Below are 26966 nucleotides of genomic sequence, written 5' to 3'. Positions count from 1 at the left end.
AGTTCAAGGCCAGCCTGGTCTACAGAGCTAATTCTAGGACAGGCTCCAAAGCTACACAGAGAAACCCTGGCTCGGAAACAACAGCAACAACAAAAACCACGGTAGATATTTGTGTCTTATACTAAGTGCCACGGGAAGCTATCGAAGCTTGTCAGATTATATGTGGCATTTTGTTAGTACCACCAGCTCTGCGGCAGAACCCCGAGACTTGCTTTGGTTGTTTACTCATTCAAACATACACTCAGTGCTGGTAAAGGACTATCAGAGACACACATTTTCCTCGAAAACCTGGGGCACAGAAGAAGTTAGACAACTGCTGTGACTGAGTCCAGAACTACTGGGACAACTCATCCAACCACTGTTGACTGGGCGCTTAATCCCTTCGAAACCCTGCGGGCGGGGTGGCTTCCCTCCAGGGTTCACACCGCCCAGGGTTCACACCACACAGAGTTCACACCGCCCAGGGTTCACACCGCCCAGGGTTCACACCACACAGTTCACACCACACAGGGTTCACACTGCCCAGGGTTCACACTGCCCAGGGTTCACACTGCCCAGGGTTCACACCACACAGGGTTCACACTGCCCAGGGTTCACACCACACACTTCACACCACACAGGGTTTACACTGCCCAAGGTTCACACCGCCCAGGGTTCACACCACACAGTTCACACCACACAGGGTTCACACTGCCCAGGGTTCACACTGCCCAGGGTTCACACCGCCCAGGGTTCACACCACACAGTTCACACCACACAGGGTTCACACTGCCCAGGGTTCACACAGCCCAGGGTCATTCATGAAGAGGTACAGGTGCTCAAAGGAATCTGAGCAGATTAGAATTAGTTTCAGCTATGATACCAGTGAGATTTTTTTTTTCTTTGTGTAGCCTTGACTGAACTAGCTCTGTAGACCAGGCTGGCCTCCAACTAGCAGAGATCTGCCTGCCTCTGCTCCCAGAGTACTGGGATTAAAGGATTAAACCCTCACCTGGCCCAGTGAGAGCTTTAAAAGATATCTAAATCGAGGAACATTTAGTGTGCATTCAACAGGTATGTGCACAGTTCTGGGAACTGTGCTAGCTAGTGTAGTCAAAGACATTTAGATTTTTCCACAGCACAGATAATTTTTTAAAAAAATGTAAGTATCAGGAGAGCAGGCTTTTCCGTAGGTCTCCATTAAAGAAGGGTACTTTAATGGAAGATCATCTCAAAGGCACAACTTCTCTTTCCTTAGTGTGTTTGCCCATACCTTCTGTTGGCTAATAGCCTTACCTTAGGTCATGAGGAAATGAGTCTGGCTGTACTGGGCCATAGCCCCTAGACAGAAAGAACTGCTTACCCCTAACCTGTCAGGTCTGCTCCACCTGCAGAAGCAATATGCCTGGGTATGGAAAACAAGTCACTCTGGTCCCAGACAAACCGCAGAAAAGAGTTGTAACTTCCTGGTAGCTACCTGTGTATATATACCTGTCCTCCAGCCCCACTGTTCCAATAAGACAGTCTCAGCCTGTTGAGACTATCTGTCTGCTTCTCTGCATCATTTTCTTACACCTTCCTGTAGCCTGGTTCCCTTCATGTTCCAACCCCCACTTCATCACATTCCACTTCCCTGTCTCTCTGGGCATCCCTCTCAAAGCCAAAAGATTCCAAGACTGGAGCCTGGCCGCTCTGTGTTCTCAGGTGTGATCTTAGGCAATTGATAACTGCCGAGGGCCTCGGTTTTCCCATTAAACAAAAAAGGATCTGGCGTAGTGGCACACCCCTTTAATCCCAGCACTCGGGAGGCCAAGTCAGGCGGATCTCAGTGAGTTTGAGGACAGCCTGGTCTACAGAGTAAATTCCAAGACAGCTAGAGCTACTTAGTGAGACCCAGTTTCGAAACAAAACCAAACACCATCCCAAAACAATAATAAGGAGGTTCTATCTATCTACCTAAGTCCTGTGACTTACTCGAGAGCCAGGATGATATCCTCTGGCCCGCACACAGTGACCCTCACGGCTTTCCTGTCCTTGCATCTCTGCATCCGTGTCCTCCCCAGGCCCGAGGCAAACATCAGTATCATCTTGCCCCCCTTGCTCACTGCGCTGCGTGTGTGTCTCTCACGAACACACACCAAGATTTTAGTCTGACCTTCCTTGACACTATCTGTAACTCATGCCACAGAATAAAAAGGACAAAGGAAATCTAAAAACCTGTGTTTGAACCTCGACCCCTCACCTCATCAAGCCTCAGTCCCTCATTTGTAACCCGAGGAAAACAACTAAACTTGTATTTAGGTCTAATCAGCTTATGGAAAGTAGTAACAATGGATGTCAAGTGCTTGAAGGCACCTAAGAAGTGCTCAATAAATACTGCCTGCACCACGTGCCGGCGAACCGAACCGCGATTGGCTGTGGGTCTCCCCAGGGCTAGACTGAGAGCTGCCGGAGGACGGTGTAGACGCCCCGCTACAGGCGTGGGGAAGAGGTTAGGCTGGCCGGGCACAAAAGGACGAGACTTCAATTCCCGGAGGGAAGACCAACCGGGTGGACCCCTAACCTCCCGGAAGTGACGATCCAGGGGTGAGCGGCGCCGCAGCCAGGCCTTCCCGAGCTGGGCCTGTCCGAGAGGGCCGCGCGCAGCATGGCGGAAGCGGAAGGGAGTTCTCCGCTCCTGTCGCCGCCGCCGCCGCCCCCTCCTCGGATGGCGGAAGTAGAAGCGCCGACGGCGGCCGAGACGGACATGAAGCCGTACCACGGGTCCGGTGGCGTCGCCATGGACGTGGAGCGGAGCCGCTTCCCCTACTGCGTGGTATGGACTCCCATCCCGGTGCTCACGTGAGTCTCTTCCGGTGTCGCCGTGAGGACGGGGAGGGCACGAGCGTCCTCCGGTGTGCCGTTCTAGCTTTTTTCTCAGACTCAGGGCAACCTTTACCCCGGGCCAGGCCAGCGCCCCGTCCCTAGAACCCCGCCACCTGTGCGGTGCGCGTTCCAGCTGCATGCATGCTACCGATCATGGTTACCCCTAATCTAATTGGGGAGGAGGACAAGTGTAGATCAGCGGGAAAGGCCAGGTGACTAGCGAGCCCTTAAGCTTCAGGTGCACAGAAAAGTCCTTTAACCTTGTCTGAAGAGGTGTGTTCATTCATTCATTTATGTATTTATTCATTCATTCATTTATTTATTTATTTAGTTCACTCATTGAGCAAATGAATGCTTCCTGGTCATCTGCTATATGCAAGACGTTTTGCCTTTGGAAGCAAAAGTGAGTGTGATTGAGGCCATACTGGTTCATGGGATGTCAGCACTGGGAGGTCCATACCAACATTTTGCCCCCTACATCTTCTGAGTGGCAAAACAGAATCAGGTACATAGTTGCAGCTTACTGCCCTCCTTCTTTAGTCTTAACAGCCCAGACAGTTTGCAAGCTCGTTCATTCCCATTTCTTCCCATTTCTAAAGTAGGAATTGCTTCCCCCCCATGGTGAAGCTGAGTTCCTTATCACATTGTCTTGGTCAGTTCACTGTCCCAGCAAGAAGACATTCAGAAGTCAAGTTTACTGTGTCCTTGTCTTTCAGCCATGTCCTAGCACCCCTCACCTGAGGGGATACATACTTTCTCCTCTATCAAAACTAACCACCAGGCATGGTGATCCACACCTTTAATCCCAGCACCCAGAGTTAGAGGCAGCCAGATGTCTGAGTTGGAGGCCAGCCTGAACAAGACAGGCATTCCATGCCAGCCAGGCCTGCCTAGTGAGACCCAATCTGAAACAAAACCAGCCAAATTGTGTGGAGAAGGAATAATTTTTAGCTTCAAATGTTGCTGATCTTAAAATCACTTTAATCTTTTGTTTTGTATTAATTTTATTGGTTTTAAGACAAGATCTCAATACGTATCCCAGGCTAGCCTAGTATTTATTGTGTAGCCCATGTTGACTTTGAACTCCTAATCCCCCTGCCTTGGGCTTCTGAGTTCTGGGACTACAGGTCTGTATCACCCCGTCCAGCTAATGACCCTAATTTTTGTGTTATGTTAAACTTCTTGGGTCTGGGTAGGGACTCAATCAGTAAAGTGCTTGCTGTGATTCCTGTCGCCCATGTGAAAAACTAACGAAGCTGTGCGTTGTCTGTAGTCCCAGAGCTGAGGAAGTGGAAATAAGAGGATCTCTGAGGCTTGCTGGCCAGCTAGATACTGTCTCCAAAAGTAAGGTTCCCCACCTGGCATGGTGATAGATACCTGTAATCCCAGCGCTCAGGAGGCAGAGCCAAACCGAGGTGGGAGTGGGGCTGAATCAATGGCTCGTTGGTTAAGAGCACTTGTTGCTCTTGCAAGCCAGGGTTCAATTCCCAGCACCTTCATGGTCGTACTCGGGCACCTGTAACTCCAGTTCCAGGGGATCTGATGGGTACCAGGCAGACATGTGGTGCACATGCATACATGCAGGCAAAACGTTTATGTAAATAAACCGTAAAAGAAAAAGTCTGAGTCCAGGCGAAGTGGCTCACGAGCGCTCCAAGAGATTAAGGTAGGAAGGTCCCTGAGAGTATTGAAGCCACCCTAGGCTACAGAGCAAGGTCTGGGCCAACCTAGGGTTCCAGAGTGAGACCCTGGATCCAAAAGTCAAAACTAAAAAGAAAAAACAGAACAATAACAAAACAATTTACAATATGCGCTTGTTAATTCATTAGATGTACCTCCAACACATTTGCTAAATGCCTTGGACCTTGTTGTTGTAGGTATTAAGGCCTAGATGTATGGTATATAGCCAATAGCCATACTCTGTCAAGTAAGGCAGGGGAGCTGCTTGCCCTTGAGTTGATGGGAGGGGTAGAGAATAAACAAGTAACTACGAGAGCGAGCTGCAGATATGAGTAGAGCTGTGAAGAGAGCGGACTGTTACTGTAGGGTGGCTGGGTACTCAGGCGATGGGTTATTTGTGTGAAAACTCGGCATGCTAGCCATGTTGGCCTTTTTCTCATTTCTTCATTTTAAAAAATTATTTCTGCTGGGTGGTGGCACGAACCCTACATCCCAGCACTCGTGAGACAGAGGCAGGCAGATCACTGTGAGTTCAAGGCCAGCCTGGTCTACAGGGTGAGTTCCAGGACAGCCAAGGCTACACAGAGAAATCCTGTGTCGAAAAACAAAATTGTCTATGTGTGTATGAGTACCTATGGAGGCCAGAGGACAGCTTACAGAGTTAGTTCTGTCCTGCCGTGTGAGTCCTGGGATCAAACACAGGTGCCTTCACACACCAAAACCATCTGGTCAGCTCCTCATTTTTAGAACTGTTTGTGGCCTGGTCCTCTGCAGAGAAATGGTAGCAACTTGAGGTGGAGACGCACAGTTCCCCACTGTCTGGGCTAGAAGCAGCTTACATCTCAGTTCTCTTTGGATGTGTTTGCAGGTGTTTCTAAGACTCGAAGGTGCTCCCATGGGAGGACTGGCCCTTCAGCAGAAGGGACAGACACTGATGACTTTGTAGTGGCTATGTGAGATTGCTGAATGCAGGGGTAGACGTGGCATGGGGACTTCCATGTCTGTGAGAGGAAGATCAGAGGAAGACACTGAGTCCAAGACCTGTCCATCTCTTCTGAGATGTTAGCAGTGGGTGCTGCCAGTCATCAGAGCATTTCATGTTCGGTGTCACCCAGTCCTTATCAGCTGGGAAGGCAGGCATTGTTGCTCGTCTGTAGATGAGGGATAAAGAAACGGAAGTCCAGGATGAGCAGCTAACTCCTTCACTAACCTTTCTGAGGACCGTTTTGTCCTAGCTCAGACGACACAGCAGTTGGCTGAGCTCTGGAGCTTGTCCTCGGGGCGCTGACAAGCTTGCGCTGGGAGCTGCTTCCCTGGGGCTTTGCCGGGCACAGAGCTTTAGTGGTGTCTCTCCAACCTCCGTCCCCAGTGCCGTCCCCATCAGCACGGTCATGACAGGGAGCCCTGCTCAGAGCCAGGTCCCCTGCCACTGGAAAGGAATCTGGGGTTGGGTACTGAGAGCCAGGGGAACTGTTTCCCAGAGCTCTTGGTTACCGTCCTGTGTTCACCATGGATCCTCAGCTGCTTACCCTTTCCGTCAGGTAGCAGGTGTTTGCTGACCAACTCAGCGCACCATTCAGCACCCCACATGTGAGCAGCGTTTTACACCAATTGCGAGCGGTGGCCCCTCATCCAAATACTTGTTATTAGCAGGAAGATGGGAATGAATAGCCTGCTCAAAAGTTCAATCAGTCCTGACTTCACTCTCTTTTTTTTATTTTTTATTTTTGGCTTTTGACACAGGGTGTCTCTGTGTAGTCCTGGCTGTCCTGGAACTCAGTCTGTAGACCAGGCTGGCCTTGAATTCACAGAGATCCACCTGCCTCTGCTTCCCGAATGCTGACTTCATTTTTTTTTTCTAATTGTCACATAGAGTAATCTTATGTACTTATAGGGTACAGTATGGCGTTCCAGTATGTATTTTTGTTTGTTTGTTTTTCGAGACAGGGTTTCTCTGTGTATCCCTGGCTGTACTGGAACTCAGTCTGACCAGGCTGCCCTTGAACAGAGATCCGCCTCCCTCTACTTCCTGAGTGCGGGAATTAAAGTCATACCCCATCACCACCTGGCTTCAATATGTATTTTTAAAATGGGTGGGCAAAGTGCTTGCCTCACAAACATGAGGACCTGAGTTCAAATCCCCAGAACCCTCCAGAGGGAGGCATAGGAAACAGGAGCCTGCAATCCCAGGGCTCCCATGGTGAGATGGCAGAGACAGGGAATCCCCAGACGTTCACTGGAAGCAACGAGGTCCTGTCCTGGGGCAGAGGACAAAGCAACATGCATGGTTGTCCTCTGACCTCCACACACACACCAGGGCACATGCACATACACCACACACCGCACAGTTAGGACGATCAGATCAGGGGTAAATGGTGCATCCCTTACCTCAGCTATCACCTCTCTGTGTTGGGAAGATTCGGAAAACTCTCTCCTGACTCTTGAAGTCTGCAGTTAGTTGTCAGTCATAGTGACCGTACTGTCTACAGAACACTGAAATTACTCCTCCTCTCCAGCCGCATCCCTCTACTCTTAAATGCGAGTCATTTGGTCAGTGTTCCCCTGACAACACATGGGGGGTTGGAGCTGTGTGCCGTGCCAGGCACGCCGCCTATGAACCCTGAGTCTAGGGGAGAGCTGGAGAGCGGGCTCAGTGGTCAAGAGCCAGGACTGCTCTTGTAGAGGACCAGGATTCAGTTTCCAGTACCCACATCTGTGGCTCACAACGGCTGGTAACTCCAGCTCCCGGGCATCGCCCTCTTCTGGCCTCCAAGGGCACCTGCCTGCTCTCATGTCCCATACCACCACACACAGATACACATAGTTAAATTAATGGTGGAACAAAAGAAAGCCCTCTTCCTTTTCCAGTTTGAATCCATCACCTGCGATTATCTAGTCAGGACTGTCGTCTGGGGCTGCGACTTCAGCAGTCGCCTCTACACCGTCTCCCTTCCGCTTTCTCAGCTCTCCACTCCCTCTTCAGTTATGCATCAAGCACCTTACCACTGAGCCATCTTACCAGCCCTGAAGACCCCTCCCCATTTGAAACCTCCTCATTGAAGTATTATTTACATATTATAAGGTGCACAATTCTTTTTTTTTTTTTTTTTGGTTTTTCGAGACAGGGTTTCTCTGTGTAGCTTTGCGCCTTTCCTGGGACTCACTTGGTAGTCCAGGCTGGCCTCGAACTCACAGAGATCCACCTGGCTCTGCCTCCCGAGTGCTGGGATTAAAGGCGTGCGCCACCATCGCCCGGCAAGGTGCACAATTCTTAAGCTTACAACCAACTAAGTTTTTTAAGCTTGCCTCCCTCCCTCCCTCCCTCCCTCCCTCCCTCCCTCCCTCCCTCCTTCCCTCCCTTCCTTCCTGTTTATGGGCTGGAGAGACAGTTCAGCAGTTAAGGCCATGTACTGTTACAGAGAACCCAAGTATACTTCCCAGCCCCTGTGTCCATTGGCTGACAAGCCCTGTAAGTCCGGCTCTGGTGGGATCCTATACTTGTGGGTGCCCATGCATACCTACATGCAGACACATGCACATACACATAATTTAAAATAACACTGGAAAACTTTCGTTTTATTATTAATGTGTGTATATACAGGAGGGAGTTGGTCACAGTACACGGGGGGAGGTCAGAGGCAGCTTTATGGAGTCCCAGGAATCAAACTCGGGTCATGGAGCTTGGTGGCAGGCACCCACACAGCTGAGCCACATCTTGCCAGTCCCAGTGCGATAGTCATAGATTTGTCCTGTCTTCTCTGGAACACTAAACAGTACTGTATTTCATACACTTGGCTCAGGCATACACTCTTGAGAGTATGTTGTATGTAGCGGAAATGTGTCTTTCATTTTTACATGGAACCATGGCCAGGCTATGCTGATTTTACTTATTTCTGGGTGTGTGGAGGGGGGCGTTAGTTTGGTTTGGTTTTAAAGAGCTTCATTTTGTTTTCTCTGCATGTATGTATGTGCACTGCATGCATGCATGCATGCCTGGTGCCCTTGGAGGTCAGAAGAGGATGTCACATCCTGTGGAATTGGAATTATGGAGGTGTGAGCTACCATGTGGGTGCTGGGAACTGAACCCAGGTCTTCTGCAAGAACAGCAAGTATTCTTAATGGCTAAGGCATCTCTCCAGTCCCATTGATTTTTGAGACAAGCTCTCACTATGTAGACAAGGCTAGTCTCGAACTCACAGAGATCTGCCTGCCTCTGCCTCCCAAGTGCTGGGATTACAGGCGTGTGCCAGCCATGTTCAGCTCAATTGGGTTTTGTTACCTTATTTTAAAAAATTAACTTTAAGATAATTTACATTTAAGAAAAGATACACTTTATTTTATGTGTATGAATGTTTTGTTTGCATCTATGTCTGTGCTGCACATCTGTGCTGCACATCTGCCTGGTGCTCACAAAGGCCAGACGGTTGTGAGCTGCCGTGTGTGGGTTGGGAATTGAACCGGGGTCCTCCAGAAGAGCATCCAGTGCTCTTCACCACTGAGCCATTTTTTTCAGCCCCAATAAGAGGTACACATTTTTATGAGTGCAGTTCATTGAGGATTTTTATTTTTCACAGTTCTAGGGTTCAAACCCAAGGCCTTGTTTATACTGTACACAGTTTGGGGGCACGAGGCCTTGTTTCTGTCTGTACATCCTCAGAGCTGCTGAGGTGTAGCTTACAGAGCGGACAGTTTCCCACGAGGGAGGTGTTTTTATCTCCCCAGTCCACGGGCTGCTGCTCTGCGTCTCTGCTGTGCTTGGTGTTCGTGTCCTGTGTCAGTGATAGCTCTTCTGGCAGTGGTGCAGGCTACCCCACTGTGCTTCCAGGTCACAGCTGCCTTTCTTTGGTGCTTTCCCCAGTCCTGTGGACCTCCCTAAGGTGACTCACCATGAAACAGTGTGACCTGCTCCCTGGCATCTGCCTAACCCCGCTCTGTCCTTTCTCTGCTGTTTTCTTACAGGTGGTTTTTCCCCATCATCGGCCACATGGGCATCTGCACATCCACGGGGGTCATTCGGGACTTCGCCGGCCCCTATTTTGTTTCGGTGAGTCCCCATTTTGCCCTGCCCTGGAGCGTCTCCAGGCTCACGTAGGCTGGCCTGGGCCCAGGACATCGCAGCTAATTCTGGGCTTAGGCTCTGCCCCTCACCAGTGTTTGACCCCTTCCCTTCTCTTGCCTCCAGGACAGGCCAGCAGGGCAGTGTGGCAGAGGAATCTTAAGTAACTGGCCCAGCCCTTTGCCCCCATCCCTGGGTACCAAGACATGGGTAGGGGTTAGAGGCAAGAGTGGAGTCAGACCATCCAGGAACCACATCTCTGGACCTTCAGAAGGTGGGAGCCATGGTTGGGGGACAGGGGAGGCTGACATGATTTCCAGGGTGGGCTTTCAGACTGAACCAGTGTGTTCTCAACTCTGCTTCCTGGGGATGGACCAGCACTATCCAGTGGGCTCTTTCCAGATGAGCACAGGGCATTTGCCTATTTTCAGGTAGCTAAGGCGGAACAGGGGTGTGATAACATAGCCTGTTTCCGTTAGTGGTTGTTCCAACCATCCACACAGGACAAGGTCTATTGCTGTGAATGGAATACTTTTACTAGCTAGGCGTAGTGGATACTTCTCTAATCCCAGCATTGGGAAACCGAGGCAGGAGGATTCCTCAGAGTTTAAGGCCAGGCTGGGCTACATAGTGAGTCCAGGGTATAGAGTTGGACCCTGCTTCAAAAAAACAAAACAAAGCCAGGCATAGTAGCACTTGCCTTTAATTCCAGGACTCAGGAGACAGAGATAGTGAGTTCAAGGACACCCGGTCTCTGTGGAGAGGTCTCTCTACATTGAGAGACCCTGTCTCAGCATATATAATTAGATTTCTAGGGTGGGCGTGTGTCCGCATACGGAGTCTAGGGCTCTCCATAGTCTCCCTCATAAGAGAGTTCTGGGTCCAGCAGCCTCTGTCCTGCTCTGAGGTGTCCCGCTCTGAGGTGTCCTGCTCTGAGGTGTCCTGCTCTGAGGTGTCCCGCTCTGAGGTGTCCTGCTCTGAGGTGTCCTGCTCTGAGGTGTCCCGCTCTGAGGTGTCCCGCTCTGAGGTGTCCTGCTCTGAGGTGTCCCGCTCTGAGGTGTCCCCGCTCTGAGGTGTCCCGCTCTGAGGTGTCCTGCTCTGAGGTGTCCTGCTCTGAGGTGTCCCGCTCTGAGGTGTCCCCGCTCTGAGGTGTCCCCGCTCTGAGGTGTCCCGCTCCAGGTCCCGTGTGAGGCGTCACTGCTGCATTGAGAGGTCAGGGGGCTGAGGTTCCGGGCATGAAGGAAAGCTCCGGCCCACGGTGAAAGATCCAAGACTGCCCCGAGCACATCGGGAGAGCGCCAGAGGAGCCCCTGGCTGTCGCGCGGCCTCCTCCCCACGGAGCAGTGGCTCTGGCACTACGATGCCATGCCATGCCATGTCCCGGCCCTGCTGCCCCTCTGAGTCACTGCCCTGAGCCTCTGGCCCGGGTTGTCATTAGACTGGCTGTAGTCTGCACTGACTTCTGCTCTTGTCTCTCAACAGGAAGACAACATGGCCTTTGGAAAGCCTGCCAAGTAAGTGAATGGTCTTGTGTCGAGATTTAGGGCCAGGTTCCTCCTGCTCCAAGGAACAGGCCAGGCCCTGTGAGACGCAGCAGGAGCCAGCACCCTGAGGACAGTCAGAGCCCGTTAGCACACGGCGCCCTGTACGAGCACCCCGTGTGTCAGTGCCTGTCTGGACCTCATCTTGTAGACCGTCCAGGTCTTGCCTCGGTTCAGGGAGGTCGTGTTTTCAACTCTGTGGCGCGGGAGTACGGAAAAGGACGGGACTCAGGCAAGGTCACACAGTTAGGAAGCATCAAAGCCGCCTCTATGCAGCCAAGTCTGCCTTTTTGTTTGTTTGTTTTTGTTTTTGTTTTTGTTTTTGTTTTTTGAGACAGCGTTTCTCTGTGTAGTTTTGGTGCCTGTCCTGGATCTCACTCTGTAGCCCAGGCTGGCCTCGAACTCACAGAGATCTGCCTGCCTCTGCCCCCGAGTGCTGGGATCAAAGGCCTGCGCCACCACCGCCCGGTAAGTCTGTCTTTCTGTGTAGCCTGGAGTCCTAGCCTGGGGAACAAGCAGCCATTCAGGTAGAGGAGGCTGCTTGGGATTCTACCGCAGCTCTGCTTGGAGGGCGTGAAAGCCGCTCAGGCCCTTTGCGAGCAAAGTTCACCCAGGCTTGTCTTTCTTTTCTTCCTTGTTTATTTATTTATTTTATGTGCATTGGTGTGCCCTTGGAACCGAGTTGTGACAGTTGTGAGCTGCCATGTGGGTGCTGGGAATTGAACTCAGGACCTCTGGAAGAGCAGCCAGTGCTCCTAACCGCTAAGCCATCGCTCCAGGCCTGTCTTTATTACTTCAGCCCTGGGTGGTCCCTGTAACTGGGCCTGGTGACAGTGCGTCAGAACTACAGCAGGTGACCTGTGGCCCAAGCCAGCCAGGAAGCTGCTGGACGAAGTGGCTTCCTCAGGCAGGTGGAGATGTGGTTCTGGGGCTTCTTTGGGCTGTTTTTCAGAGTGTTTTAGTTGTTTAATATTCGCATTTCCAAAGGCAGTTTTAAGGACAACCTGCTCCAAGCAGGAGCCCCGAGTCCCTGAGCCTCATAGTCCGGGCCCCGGTGGTTTCTCACTGCCACGACCGCTGGTGATCCCCTGTCATTGTCCCGTCCTCCCCCCCCACACACACACACTTCTGCCTGAGGCCCCCGGGACGCTCTGCTGCTTCCAGCAGCCACTCGGACCTGCCTGGTGCTCAGGGCTTCGCTCTGCCAGCTGAGTTGGGGAGACGCTGCTGCTGGGTAAACCACCTCAGTGCGACATCCGCTTCTCCTGCCTCAGCTGCCCGTTCACTCCCCACACCTTGTTTTCTCCTGAGTCCTCCAGGACTGCTCAGTCGCTTATTTCTGGGACACACCGTACAGTTTATGCTTCCCACCTCTATCAAGCTGTTCCCACAGCCCCCAGTGCTGACCGAACCCCTCTTCCATCAGCCTAGACTCAGGTGTTCCCTCTGTCTTCATCCATTCAGGTTGCCATGACAAAATGGCATTGAGTGGGTGGCTCCTCCACAACAAAAATGTCTCAGCTCTGGAGAGTAGGAAGGTCGAGAGCAGGGTGTGGGTACACTCAGTGCCTCACGGGGCCACAGTGCCTCCTTGTACCCACACGTGATGAAAGGAGTGGAGGGGGCCTGTCTTTTAAGGTCACTGACCCCACTCCGAAGGGAGTTCCTCAGGTTAGGATTTCAACACAAGAATAGGGGGACAGCCTGTGGCGGTGGCAGCGCACGCCTTTAATCCCAGCACTCGGGAGGCAGAGGCAGGCGGATCTCTGTGAGTTCGAGGCCAGCCTGGGCTACAGAGTGAGATCCAGGTCAGCCAGGGCTACACAGAGAAACCCTATCTTGAAAAACTTAAAAAAAAAAAGGAGATAAACATTCAGACCACACAGCACTCTAGACCAGTCGGAGTCTTCCCAGGAGCCATTGTGGCACTGTGGGTCTTGCCGGGTCACAATTGTCTCACTTTTTGGAGAGTTGTGAACAGACTTGTTCACCCCAAATTGGACACTGATTGTACCCAAATGGAGCTTCATGAGCCTGCATTTACTGGGGTCACTTACAGGAGTGCAAGTGTCCCAAAGTCTGTCCACTGACACCCAGAAAAGTTCACATGGTGGGCGCAGCCCATGAGACGTGCGTATTCCTACCCCTGCATTTCCTGCATGTCACGCTGGCACCCGGGCATTCAGAGTCTCTTCTCCCCAGCAGCTGCTCCCCCTTGTAGACCCTGGGGAGGAAGGGAGGGCCTTGAGAGTTCTGTTGCAGGAGTTTCCTGAGCCACGCGAGGCTTCTTTATTATCTCCCGGCTTCCCTCCAGAAGAGAAGGTTTCTACTGGGAGGAAAGAGCCACACCACAGTAGACCTGGACCTGGTTCACCCCACAGCCTTGGCACCCCACAGAGAGCATTCATAAATCTGGAAGGCCCCAAAGGGGCGGGGCCGGTCCCAGAACATTCCCTTTTCCCTCAGGTTCTGGAAATTGGACCCCGCCCAGGTATACGCCAGTGGCCCCAACGCGTGGGACGCGGCTGTGCACGATGCCTCTGAGGAGTACAAGCACCGGATGGTAGGTGGGAGCGAACGGGTGGGGCCCCTCCCCACCCCTCCTCCCCTCCTCTCCTCCCCTCCCCTCCCCCAGCGCGGTCTCACCTGGCTGCTCTTGTGTCTGCAGCACAATCTCTGCTGTGACAACTGCCACTCACACGTGGCCTTGGCCCTGAACCTGATGCGTTACAACAACAGTACCAACTGGAACATGGTGACGCTCTGCTTCTTCTGCCTCATCTATGGGAAGTACGTCAGGTGAGCCGTCCTCACACCTGCAGGCTCCCCAGGCCGCTCTCCCAAAGATCCTGGAAAGGCAGTCACTGGAGTCCTTCAGTCTCCAGGGACAATTGGAACAGACTCTGGGTTCTACTCTAGAGCGACCGAGTTCCTGGTGGGGAGCAAGGTGGCCTCTACCAAAGTCCTACTTCACACGCGTTCCAGGTCACCTGTCACTCGATCCTGCGAGGTTCTGGGTAGCTGCTTCTGGGCTACAGCTGTCCCTGATAAGGGCGGTGGTGGTTCTGGCTCCTGGAGAAGCTATGAGTGTCCGGGTGTTGAGATGAACACATCTCACGGATAGTGTTTCCCCCTCCACAGCCCCCGCCCCATGGCCTCTGTCAGAGGCAGGCTTCTGGACAGTTGAGCTCCTCGTCTAGGCAGGCCTTTGAAGCCACAGCCTCGTGACCTGTGAGATTTAAGACATTTATCCCAGTTCACACTGAGAGAACTCAGGGTGGGTGAGTTCTCTGTGTCCCACAGCAGAGCCCAGACTTAGGAACCATCTCACATTTGAGCTGATCCCCTGCCTCCCAACTTTGTCCTTCATTGTGCTCATCATTAAGAGCTTCTGGAAGGGAAATTCTCAGGGGGCTTCTTTGCCCCTAGAAAAGAACATAACTGGGCACAGGATCGAGGCAGAGCCAGGCTTGAGACTCTGTACGTTTGCTTCCTTCCTTGGCCTCCATAGTAGGCATCAGACCCTGTCCCTCGGCTGACCAAACTGAGGAGTAAGTTCCAGGAGCCTCCTAGGAACCTAAGCCCTGTCAGGGTTGGGGCAGGAGGCATTCTGGGCCACCGGCCTGCTCACTGACCGTGTCCCTGTGCTCTCCCGGCAGTGTTGGCGCCTTCGTGAAGACCTGGCTGCCCTTTGTCCTTCTCCTGGGCATCATCCTGACCGTCAGCCTCATCTTCAACCTGCGGTGATGGCCCCGGGAGGCCCCGCCACCACCACCCCGGTCCCAGTTCTGCGGTGATGGCCCCGGGAGGCCCCGTCACCACCCCGGTCCCATTTCTCTTATTGCCACCCTCAGACAGTTAGCTTCCTGGGTTGAAGTAGGGTCAGGGCTTGGGATGGAAGTGCTGAGGTAGAGTGTGAGATGAGGCCACTTAGAGCCTCCTTGTCCTCTCTCCCTGGGCTTGTGACCTCACCCTTGTGGTATCCCCATTGCTGTCCTGGGAAGGCCTTCCCTTAGAGCGCCTCCCGCCACAGTCACTGGGCTGTTTCTGCCATGCCCAGGACACGGCGAGGACACGGTGGGCAGAGCTGGATTTGAAGCTGCTTCTGGCCGGTTGTCAGGTCCAGAAGTGGGGTGTGGTGTTCTGAGAAGCGCTATGAGCCAAGAGACTTGGAACCTTCTTCCTTCTCTGCTGGCCTAGAACGGACTCGAAGGGCTGGCTAGGCTCTTCCCATGTCTCTAGAGCTGTGCCATAGTGTGCACCCCATCGCCCTAATCTGGGCCCTGGCTAGCAAGGTGGACGGTCTTACGTGCAGAGTGGGTCCCCTGTAAATCAGGTAAGGTGAATCCCACTTGTTTCCAGCCCAGGGATAGAACCCCTTATGTCCAAAGTGTGAGTAACTCCAGAGCAGCTGGAGCGCCGTGGATCGGCTGGCCCTACTTCCGGTTCCTGGCTCTACTTCCGGTTGCTGCTGTGGGCCCTGTGCACCTGCCTCACCCCGCTCCTTTATAAGGGGCTCCCTGGCAGGAAATAAAGTTTCAAGTCCAGGTGGTGTCTGTCATTTTCTTCTGCCCCTCCCCACCCCGGATTCCTTAAGCCCATATACCCCTGGGTCCTGGGGCAGAGGGGTCTGCTTACTAACAACATGTCGGAGCCTTTCCAACTGGAACTTAGAGGCACATCAACATTTTGCAAATTCTGCCACTGCACATGCTGTGGGAAGTCCCTGCCACTCCTGGTCTGGGTTCAAGTTTCCTTCTAGAAGGAAATCTTCCATCTTCCCTATTGGGAAGAACTTGGCAATAGGATTGGAGTTGGCAGTGACCTGCATCCTCAGCCAGGAGTGCACAGCTGGAATAAACAAGAGGAATGGCAGCCCTTGGCCATGTGTGTGTGGTGGCCATGTTGAGCTCCCCATGTTTACCCCACAATCATGTCACTGACTAGCTTGCTTCTTGGTTCCTTTTTCTATGGTTGCCAGGGTTCTCCATGTTCCTCACCACATACCAGTGTGTACTCAACTCTGACCCTTTGCTTCCCACCAAAGCCCAGCTTAAAGGCTGTTTCCAGGACAGCCTGTGACTGACAGCCCTTGTCGAGCATGGCCTTGGGTTCCACCCCCAGCACTCAAACGCTGGCCCTTGTTACAGAGCTGCAGGCATGGAGCCTCCCGACAGCCTTGCAAGGCGGGCACTATCAGGCCCACGTGGCAGATGAAGAAATGGGCACCCACGTGACTTGTCCAAGTTCAGGGGAAGCAAGAGACCCAAAAGCCAGCAGAGCCCACCTAGAAAAGACACTTGGGCCTGAAAACAGGCAAGACTGGATACCTTCCAGGGGTGCTGGGAAGTGAGAGGAGGGTGCAGGTGGCCACAGGATGACCACTCCCACAAGGGACACAGTGGAAAGCACATGTATACATGCATGCTTTCCCTGAGCTGCCTCCATCCTACACATGTGTTATCTGAGAATCTGGGGTTCGCTCAATAGTGGTGAAAACCAAAAATGATTACCAGCCGACTTAGAGAAGGAAAAAGAAACTGAAAAGAAGGCTGGCGGAAACAAGTCAGGGTGAGCAGTAGCTCAGAAGTCAGGAGCCCTGGCTGTTTTTCCAGAGGATGGTGGCTCACAACCGTCAGAACCAGAGTGAAAATGAATACCTAGAAAGTGGGGCTGGAGGAGTGGGTGCAATTGGCAAAGACTGCTCCTCCGGAGGACCAGATTCCAGCTCCACATGGCACCTCACATCTGTGACTCCAGTACAGGGGGTCCAGTGCCCGCTTCTGGCCTCCACAGGCACCAGGCACACCCCTAATGCACAAACATACATGCAGGCAGAACGAACACCCATACACAAAAACATTTAAAAGCAAGCAAGCTTGAAGACCACCAAAGCTCAGAGGGTTACTTAACAGCCAAGGCTGACAGCCTGAGTTCGATCCCTAGAACCCACATAAAGGGGGGAGAGAAGAGTCCTGTGAGGTCTTCTGACCTCCACATGCACACAGATAAAATGTAAAACAAAAACAAAACAAAAAAAAACTTTTAAAGGGGGCTAAAGGTCAGGTGGTGGCACACACTTTTAATCCCAGCACTTGGGAGGCAGAGGCAGGTGATCTCTCTGAGTTTGAGGCCAGCCTGGGCTACAGAGTGAGTTCCAGAATAGCCAGAGCTATACAGAGAGACTCTGTCTCAAAAAAAAAAAAAAAAAAAAAAAAAAAAAAAAAAAAAAAAAAAAAGGTGGGGCGGGGTGGGGGCGGGGGGAGGAAGAAGAGGTAGCTCAGCACTTCAAAGCACCTGTTGCTCTTGCAGGAGGCGGCTCACAACCATCTATAACTCTAGTTCCAGAGTCTGACACCCTCTTGTGGCTCCCTTGGGCACCAGGCACTCGTGTGTTTTACATGTATGTAGTCAAAGCATTTATACACACAAAAGGACAGAGGTGGCCTCCAGTACCTAAGACCAGAATGTGAAGAGCTACAGAACATCATGATCCCAAAAGCCATGTACTCTAAGACCCAAAATAGATTCTCCTGAGCAGGATGTGGAACTCGACGGTGAGAATTTGGGCTCCTCCACTGCTGGCACTGGAATCCGGAGCCCTTCAAACACCCTGGGGGTGAGAGGAGACATGGATGGTTCTGTGAACATGGATGCTCAGAGGTGCTAAAATGGCCATGGGCATTGGTCTGTTGGCGAGAGGATACCTGGCATCTACGACATGCCATCTGTACCAGGCACCTGTGTGCCATCTGTACGTCTCTGGGTTCCACTCTCCAGTTGGCATAGAAGGAAACGCTTGCTCAGAGGGGTTAAGACACCTGCGCAAAGCCTCACGGTGCTGGAGCCAGGCCTCCGGCCTAGGTGGCCCAGTGGCAGCTCTACAATCTTCCCGTTACTGTAGTTCTTAGAAAAGTTTCTAACTTCGCTTCCAAAGAGTTTCCTGTTGGCCCTCTGTGGCAGAAGGGCTCTGCTACCCAGTCCACAGATGGGCCAGCCAAGGCCCCGAGCCAGCCCTGCAGGTGAGGCATGCTTCAGTTACGGGACAAATCTCCAGGACAGCTGGGCCCAGCCCCAGGGGCGGCACACCTGGCCCTGGGTTCCCGGACAGCGGCTGCGGGTGCACCAGCACACCTGGGGAGCTGGAGTCCAGGCCCGGTTTTGCGCCAGGCCCAGCCGAGGTGTCTCCTCCTCCTCCACCTCCTCAGGGCTGGGGCAGCTGCGGCTGGGCGAGTCAGCCTTAGTCCTCACCGCTCTTCTGGGCTCCGAAACTCCTTCCTGGAGAGCTGGAGTTGCTCTGGAAGTTGTCCTCCCTTCCGGACCCCTACAGGTAACACACCCCTGCCAGTGGTCTAGGGGACGGGCACTGCCACCTGGTGTCCTGAGCATACTCTGGCACCTTGGGGGCTCGGGGGTGGGGGAAGTTCGAGCAGGTTTATGACTCTGGCCGGCCCAGGCAGATTGACATACTTTTTTTTTGGTATCACCAAAGGGTCTGTCCCATGATGTCAGTACAGGGTGGGGGCACCAGGCGCTTGACCTGCTTCTGAAAGAGAGGGAAATTGAGGTAGAGAGAACCCCGGGCTTGGAGGCTCCCAGCCCGGACCAAGCAGACCTGTAAGACAAGGCCAGGCCCAGAGCTGCCAAATGTCCCTCCAGCTTCACGCTCAGACACATCTGGTGGTCCCCGGGGCTCTAGTGTACACACCACCACATTGCCTGAGCTGGCCAACCACACAGGAAGACATGCATACACCCACACGTCGCCCCCCACCCCACCCTGCAAGGCGTAGTTACACAACAACACAGCACTTAGGCTCAGATGCTGTGCGGTTCCCTGTCAGATGCAGACATGTCTACCCTGTTAACTCAGCAGTTAACACAACACAGCAATGCTCGTCCACAGAAGAGTCCCAAGCTGGCTTCGTAGCTGGCGCCTGGAGCACAGCCATGCAGGGAAATAGTCACTGTAGGTATTAGCGGCATCTGCCCAGGGCTATGTAGATGCAGATGTACAGAAACCCCCGGAGGGAAAGCAGGCTAGGAGAGGAGGCTGGCTTGCTGTGCTTGGACACTGACTCAGCCTGGAGTCTGCAGGGGCAGGAGGAGACAGGCACAAGCCAGGACCCGCCCCTGAGCTGTTCTAGTCCCCCTTCAGCCCCACCTGGAGGCCTGGCATGGAAGGGGTGGGAAGGAGAAGAGAGAGTGCCCAGGGGGCCCAGGCCAGCGCCAGTTCTGAGTGCTGGGCCCTTGCCACGTCCACACGCCCCTCTCAGCTGGCAATGTTTTCCTTCCGGAGTGGCTGTGGTGCCTAGGCATGAGTTGTTTGGCCCGCTGAGGCCTCCAGCCAAGTTTGGGGGTTGGGGAGAGGCCCTGTAATCAGAGGGGCTCAGAATCTCCTCCAAGCAAGAGGGCAGGGCTGTTGGGCTGTTGGCGGGGGAATCCCAGGGCGGGTGGCCTCAGTGGAATTGGGTGCTGCGGTTACCTTGCGGGGGGAGGAAGTTGGGGGTGAGGGTTGGGGAGGAGGTTGCCTCAGACAGGAAGGCCAAACGGGCCAGGGCGGGGTGGAGGGAGGCGAAGGCAGAGGCAGGCTGCGTTGGGAGGCTCCCTGGGTAGGGGTATAAACATGAGTGGTGGAGAAGGCTGGGTGTGTGCACTTACATGTTTGTGCAGGTGTGTTTTCGCATTTCATTAAGAATCAGGTTAGGCTGTGTGCAAAGTACTGACTGTGGGGAATGAGTGGTCCTTGGCTTCAAGGAGTTCCCAGCTGGCTTAAATGGGCAGTGTGTGTGTGAGGAAAGCCAGAGAGATCTGTGGATATGCGGGGACTTACTCTTGTACCTGAGTGGGCCCTTGGTGTGCACACACTGTGTGCAGGTTTAAGAATTACTGTGCACAGCTCTTGGGCTGGGGTCTCTTGTGCATGTGTGCACAATCCTGTCATGGAGATGTGTGTCCATTACCTGTCTTTGTCCAGGTATCCGTGTACCCGTATGACTGTGTGTAGAATAGTGGGTACATGTATCAGTGTGTACTGGCTTGCAGTTCTCCGTGTGTCCTAGGGGTATGTACATGGGTGTTCTGTAGGCTTCTTACAGTGTTTCCCCCACACCGCACCTCACCTTGACCTGGCCTCCCTTCGATTGCTCCTTATTACTCAGGTATGTGCTTGGGAGAAAACAGGCCGTTGGTTCCAGGATGTACTGTATATCTGAGAAGACACTGACCCTTGGTCTATCCCCCCAGGAAGCCGCATATGCCCAGCTGGGGCACAACCCCAGCTGATGCCCCAGAGAGGCCACACATCTCAGGAGAGGCTTTGGGCCCTGCCCTTCCTCCCCATGGCACATGGGCCAGAACCTGAAGCTGAGGGATTGCTGGACCTCAGCTTCCTGACAGAGGAAGAGCAGGAGGCCATCGCTAATGTCCTCAAACGAGATGCCCGCCTGCGCCAACTGGAGGAGGGGCGGGTCAGGTGAGACAGGACAGCCACCAGCCAGAAGGAAGGGATCCTGGGTCCTTGGAGGCTGCCTGTTGGGTCTGGGTGGTCCTTGCCTCTACCCTTTGGTCTCCACTGACCTTGGCCAACTCAGAGCTCATCACTTCTCCCAAACCTGTACCAAGTCCTCCTCAAGCCTCCCTGTCTCTGGGCTTTCCCACTCTGGTCACTACCTGGGGACAGGACACTTTGGTGGACAGACACCACCTGTCCTTAATACTCTGCTGGACCCTCCCCGGAGCCTGTGTGTCCACGGGTCACCCATTTTCCTCTAAGCCCCACCCAGATATACATGAACGTGCTCTAGCCATGCAGTGCTTCCCAATCCTGGAATGCTCTTCCAAGCCTAAGATGTCCCTTCTCCCCACAAGAGCAGCCGAGGCAAAGGACCTCAAGAGTGACGAGCACTGTCTGGGACCGCTGTGTAAACCTGGGCGGCTGCCTTTATCTTGAACTTCACCTTTCTCAGCTAAAACAGAGCTAAGGGGCCAGGGAGATGGCTCCGTGGCTGACGCCATGGCATAGGCTTCAGGAAGGGTTCAGCTCTCCGGCACCCACATAAATGCCAGGGCGCTATGGTGGGGCGCCTGTAATCCCAGCACTCGGGTAAATCGTGATGGAGAATTCCTGGAGCAAGCTGTCTAGCTGGGCTCACCAAATCAGTGAGCTCTGGATTCAAGTGAGAGGCCTTGCTTCAATATGTAGGGCGGAGAGAGCTGAGCTAGAGAAGGACTGGCCAACCAGCTCTGACCTCCACATACATGGGAACATGCACACATGCATGCAGACCACACATACATTACATGTACATGTGCAACAAATAAACTATCAGGGATGGCCCACGATAACTGCTTCATGAATGATGATTATGCTTCTCAACCTGGAGAATTCCAGTTTATCCTTTAAGAAGTGATTTGTGCCAGGTGGCGGTGGCGCACGCCTTTAATCCCAAAACTCTAGGAGGCAGAGGCAGGCTGATCTCTGTGAGTTTGAGGCCAGCCTGGTCTACAGATCTAGATCCAGGGCAGGCACCAAAACTACACAGAGAAACCCGTCTCAGGAAAAAGAGAGAGAGAGAGAGAGAGAGAGAGAGAGAGAGAGAGAGAGAGAGAGAGAGAGAGAGAGATGATTCCCACAAAAGGCCCCCTTACCTCCATCACCGTCCTTGTCTATTCTGGATTCTGTCTCCTTAGTAGCCTGAGTGACCCCAGGACAAGGATCAAGTGTGATTTGCTGTTGAGCCCCCGGGCCCTAGTCCAGAGTGGGGGTCAGGGATGTTGGTTGGGTGAGTAGTGACAGCTGTGTCCTCCACTGTCCTCCAGCAAGCTCCGAGCCTCGCTGGCAGACCCCGGGCAGCTGAAGATCCTGACGGGAGACTGGTTCCAAGAAGCACGTTCCCAGCGGCATCGCCATGCCCATTTTGGGTCTGACCTTGTCAGGGCTTCTATCCGCAGGAAGAAGAGCGCCAGAGGTGAGGGGAGACCTCAAGGCAGGGACGGGGGAGCTTCTGGAAGCCAAGGGTGCAGACTGTAATGTGGCAGGACCAGGCTCTGGGTTCTAGTGCTGGCTGCCCCCATACCAAGTGTCTGAGTAGCGCTGCCCCTCGGTGGGCTTTAGGGGTGGATGGGCATCTCCTGTGGGCCATGGCCAGTATGGGGCTTCCGGATAATGAAGACTCACAGAATTTTTCACCTGAGCCCAGGGGACCAGGCTCTGGGAAGTGATGGTGAGGCAGAGGCTGCTGGGAAAGACACCACTGAGGAAGAGCCAGAGTCCAGGTGAGGAGGCAGAATGGAGAGGAGAGGGGAGTGCCAGTTGATCGCCCAGCCCTGAAAACCCCGGCTCTCTCCTTCTAGGGTCTCCATAGAGATGGCTGCTCCAGAGAGGCACAGTGAGACCCAAGTGAGTACCCAGTGACTGGGTGAGCTAATAGCAAGCACATTGTGGTTCCAAATGGGGTAAACACCAGGGAAGGAACCCCCATTCCTGGGAACTTGGACAAGTCTCTTCTTGCTCAGAGCTTCACCAACTGGATCAACCTGTGGCCTGGACCAAGTCTCTAAGGCACTTGTAAATGCAGCTATTAAGAATAAGGCTGTCGCTCAGTTGGCTCAGTGCTTGCCTAGCCTGCCGGAAGCCCTGGGTTTGACCCCCAGCACCTCATAAACCAGGCAAAGTGGCGAACACCTGTGATCGTGGAGCTCAGGAGGTAGAAACAGGAGGATCAGGAGTTCAGGGTCACCCTCAACTACACAGGAGACGTGAAGCCAGCCCACTACTGAAACTCTGGGGTTGGGCTGAGGTGGGCGAGGCTGAGGCCAGGGACTCAGCTGTCATGGCCCCCCCCACCTGAACTCAGGCTGGCAAGTCAGGAGGGACCGGCCTTGGGATGCCAGGGTGTGAAGTACAGGCCGGACTGGTCCTGCAGCTGGTAGCCAGCCCTGCCCTGAGGGCAGCCCTACTCCAACACTGAGGTGTGCAGGCTGGCGTCTCTGACCTCTGACCTCTGACCCTTGACCCCTTCCTCATTAACCCCTATCATGACCTCTACCCTTTGCTTTCTTCAGGGACCAGATTGCCCCTCACCATATGTAGCCTCAAAAGCTTCAGATCATGAGGAGGAGCCCCAGGACCAGGAAGGTGAGTGGGAGGTTGTGCTGGGGAGCAAAAGATGTGGGGCAATCGGAGGCAATTTTTAATGACCCCAACCACCATGTTCACCTTCCTCTTCTCCCCTCACCCACCCCTCACCCCCAATGGGCAACCCCAGGTCACCACTGGGGCCTGAAGCTGACAGGTGACTAGAATTGTGAACAAGTCCCTCCAGGTTTGCTTAGGGACACACACAAGAGAGGGGCTGTGTCAGCAGCTTGTGCCCCACTCCAGCCTCCGGCCAAGGGGGTGTGCAGGTGGCAGAGACGGACCCAGCGCTGGATCCTGAGCAGAGGGCGGAGCAGGAGTCCTGGCCGTCGCCAGCCCAGGTAGGCGGGAGTGGCCAGTGGCTGTTCTCAAGACCGGGAGCGGATTCCAGACCGAGAGTGTGCCTGCCCCGGGAATGGCAACCATCGGCGACACCTGCATGGTCCAGGGAAACAGAGAGTACCCTGTCACTTTTCTCCCCTCTCCAGATCAGGGTGACCCCCGAGATCCAGGAGAATGGGGAAGAGGCCCCAGGGCTTCGCCCTTCCCTCGACCGCATGCTCAGCAGCAACTCCTCTGTGTCCAGCCTCAATTCCTCCACGGTGAAGGACTAGGGAGGGGCTGGGCGGGGTGCCCTGGCAAGTCCCGCCCTGGGAAGCCTGCCTGGGACCCTGACCTCCCACCCCTCCCCGCCCCCCGCAGCTGAGCGGCAGCCTGATGAGCCTGTCGGGGGAAGCGGAGGCTGGCACGGTACAGGTGCGGGGCTCCGTGCACTTCGCGCTGCGCTACGAGCCTGGCGCTGCCGAGCTGCGTGTACAGGTGATCCAGTGCCAGGGGCTGGCCGCCGCCCGGCGTCGCCGCTCCGATCCGTGAGTGCCTACCCTACAGGTGGGCTGCGGGGGGGTTGGGGGCTCCAGGGCACTCCAAGACCCAGCCCACCACTCAACTTGCCTTGGCCTCAGTTTCCTCCTCTTCAAAATGGGCAAGACGATGTTATTGGGAGGCGTGCTGAGTTGGATGCCTGTTAATTGATTAGCACCAGGCCTCCGCGCGGGGCGCTGTGTTCTGGATGGTGGCTGGGGATGTCCCCAGAGCTGGACGAAGGCTCTGGAAGAGTCCCCTCCTTACCTCCAGCCTTCACCTCCCTCGCCCAGCTACGTGAAAACCTACCTCCTCCCGGATAAGCAGAACAAGCGCAAGACGTCCGTGAAGAAACGGAATCTGAACCCGATCTTCAACGAGACTCTGCGGGTGAGGCGATGAGGGTGTTGTCTCCCCGCAAATGAACAGGGTGCCCTTTGCCGCGGGGTGAGTGGCAGGGTCCGCCTGGTTAATCTTGGGAGGCTCTGGGCCTTGTTCTGTGAGGGGAATGACGGGCCGCTGCTGGTTCGGGCAATCGAAAGGCTGACAATTTGTACTGGGCTGTGATAGAGAGACCCTAGCTAACCCAGAATCAGGATCCCATCCTGGAAGGGAGTGTAGTGAGACCAGCTCCAGTCAACAGGTGTGCCACAGCCCTGCCAGGGCCTCCAGCACACTCCACTGAAACTTACATCCTGTCCCCAGCACCCCGTCCAGCAAGCTGACCTCCCAGGCCGCATACTGAGCCTGTCTGTGTGGCACCGTGAAAGTCTGGGTCGCAACATCTTTCTGGGAGAGGTCGAAGTGCCCCTAGACACGTGGAACTGGGACTCTAAGGCTACCTGGCTCCCCTTGCAGCCTCGGGTAAGGGCTGGTGTGTGGTCATGAACATCCCTCCTTTATCCCACAGGCCACCAGGCACCTGCAGACCGTTCCACAGAGCCTCGCTGGGCCTCATACTGGCTGTTATCATTAATTAGGCAAAGCTTGCCAGCCAGGGTGCCCCTTCCCTGGGAGCGTTGCCCATCAGGATCCTCAGTGGAGACCCTGTTGCCAATACCTTTCTGCTCCTAACCTCCATATCCTAACTGCCTCTTGAGACACTACCCCGTGGCCTGTTTCACCGCTGACAGGCCCACTCCCGGCTTTTTTCAGGTTCCTCCATCTCCCGATGAGCTCCCCAGTCGTGGACTGCTTTCTCTGTCCCTCAAGTACGTCCCTGCCGGCTCAGAGGGTAAGTGACTGCCCTGGGAGAAGCCAAGCTGGACAGGCAGGCCCCTGGGAGGTGGGAGATCTGTTCCATGAGGTGGTGGTCTGAACTGGAGTGTCCCCACAGGAGGAGGACAGCCTCTGAGTGGAGAGCTCCACTTCTGGGTGAAGGAAGCTCAGGGCCTCGTTCCACTGCGGCCAGGATCCCTGGACACTTACATACAATGGTGAGAGGCAGTGTGACATGTCACTCAGTACCTTCCTTCTGCTCCCAACCTCCGACCAACCTGTCCCTCCCATCAAGATCAGTCAACTTGAGCAGGGGTGGAAGTGATCAGCTGGGCAAAGGATTGGAGTTAGGGGCTGGGCTGGGCATCGGTTGGTGGGGTGCTTGCTTGGCATGCATGAGGTCCTGGGTTGGATCCCCACAAAGTACAGAAACTGGGAGTAGAGGCAGAGGGATCAATTCAAGGTCATACATTATACATGGCTACACAGGGTATATAAGACCCTGTCTTAAAATAAGAGTTTATTAGGCTAGACATGGTGGCATGTGTTTTTGATCCCAGCACTTGGGAGCCAGAGGCAGGAGCATCTCTATGGGTTCCAGGCTGCCCTGGTCTACAGAGCCAGTTCCAGGTCAGCTAAGACCAGAGTAAGACCCTGTCTTACAAAAAAAGGTGGAATCAGGGGAATTGAGGAGCTGTGTCTTAGGGTTTCTATTGCTGTGATGAGACATCATGACCAAAAAGCAAGTTGGGGAGCAAAGAGTTTGTCTTACACCTCCACATTGTAGCCCATCATTGAAGCAAGCCCGGGACAGGAACGCAAACAGGGCGGGAATCTGGAGGCAGGTGCTAATGCAGAGGCCATGGAGGAGTGCTGCTTGCTGGCTTGCTTCTCATGGCCTGCTCAGCCTGCTTTCTTAGAGAATCCAGGACAACCAGCTCAGGGGTGGCCCAACCCACAATGAGATGGACCCTCCCCCATCAACCAGTAATTAAGGAAATGCTCTGCAGGTTTGCCCATAGCCTGATCTTATGGAGGCATTTTTTGTTTTTGTTTTTTTTTTTTTTTTTTTGAGACAGGGTTTCTCCGTATAACAGCTCTGGCTATCCTGGAACTCAATTTGTAGATCATGCTGGCCTCGAACTCACAGAGATCTACCTGCCTCTCCTCCCCAGTGCTGGGGTTAAAGATGTGTGCCACCACTGCCTGGTAGCTCGGAGGCACTTTCTTAGTTGGGGTTCCCTCCTCTCAGATGATTCTAGCCTAGCAGTTCTCAACCTGGTCCACAACTGCTTTGAGGATCACGATATCAGATATTTACATTACGATCAATAACAGTAGCAAAATTACAGTTATGAAGAAATAATTTTATGGTTGGGAGGTCACCACAGGAGGAGGAACTGTATTACGGGGTCACCGCGTTAGGAAGATTGAGAGCCATGCTCCAGTCTGTGTCAAGCTGACATAAAACTAGCCACTGCAGGCTGCATTCTGAGGCTGTGCACCATAGTTCTTCCCACGATGGAAAGGCCACAAGGGCCCCTTCTCGGAACTCTTGGAAGGACGAGCTATGGAGCTGGGCCCTGAACTTGTAATTCACAGCGGTTGGTTGTAGTTGTCTCTCAAC

At 53.9% G+C, this 26966-nt stretch overlaps 2 protein-coding genes across 7 annotated transcripts in view; both read left to right on the top strand.

The window, feature by feature from the left end:
- Positions 1-2393: 2393 nt before the first annotated feature.
- On the top strand, positions 2394-15668 carry Tmem222 (transmembrane protein 222). Of its 4 annotated transcripts, XR_005090923.1 has the most exons (8): positions 2394-2820; positions 3176-3247; positions 9484-9568; positions 9707-9854; positions 11063-11094; positions 13588-13684; positions 13790-13920; positions 14781-14872. XR_005090923.1 is itself a non-coding variant. In XM_037203035.1 (7 exons), the coding sequence occupies exons 1-7, from the start codon at positions 2627-2629 to the stop codon at positions 14866-14868; spliced, it is 699 nt and encodes a 232-aa protein (XP_037058930.1). In that variant the 5' UTR covers positions 2404-2626; the 3' UTR covers positions 14869-15668. The 4 variants fall into 4 exon arrangements, 3 of the variants coding, with proteins under 3 accessions (XP_037058930.1, XP_028744033.1, XP_037058931.1); XM_037203035.1 differs by lacking the exon at positions 9707-9854 and having other exon boundaries at positions 2404-2820; positions 14781-15668; XM_028888200.2 differs by lacking the exons at positions 3176-3247; positions 9707-9854 and having other exon boundaries at positions 2406-2820; positions 14781-15668.
- Positions 15669-18063: 2395 nt separating this feature from the next.
- Sytl1 (synaptotagmin like 1) overlaps positions 18064-26966 on the top strand; it is a 268723-nt gene continuing 259820 nt past the window's right edge. Inside the window, exons 1-14 of one of the 3 annotated variants that reach the window (XM_037203025.1) lie at positions 18365-18451; positions 20209-20282; positions 20368-20596; positions 21943-22091; positions 22323-22398; positions 22477-22522; positions 23188-23260; positions 23507-23601; positions 23749-23862; positions 23963-24129; positions 24415-24511; positions 24827-24985; positions 25277-25355; positions 25458-25557. In XM_037203025.1, the coding sequence (XP_037058920.1) occupies positions 20406-20596; positions 21943-22091; positions 22323-22398; positions 22477-22522; positions 23188-23260; positions 23507-23601; positions 23749-23862; positions 23963-24129; positions 24415-24511; positions 24827-24985; positions 25277-25355; positions 25458-25557 (1346 nt within the window). In that variant the 5' untranslated portion in view covers positions 18365-18451; positions 20209-20282; positions 20368-20405. Of the gene's footprint in view, positions 18452-19650; positions 20283-20367; positions 20597-21942; positions 22092-22322; positions 22399-22476; positions 22523-23187; positions 23261-23506; positions 23602-23748; positions 23863-23962; positions 24130-24414; positions 24512-24826; positions 24986-25276; positions 25356-25457; positions 25558-26966 lie in introns of those variants that run through there. The other 2 variants (XM_028888131.2, XM_037203024.1) reach the window with 2 other exon arrangements.

This window comes from Peromyscus leucopus, chromosome 2, assembly GCF_004664715.2.
Source record: "Peromyscus leucopus breed LL Stock chromosome 2, UCI_PerLeu_2.1, whole genome shotgun sequence".
NCBI lineage: Eukaryota > Metazoa > Chordata > Mammalia > Rodentia > Cricetidae > Peromyscus > Peromyscus leucopus.
This window is presented reverse-complemented; position numbering and strand designations above follow the sequence as displayed.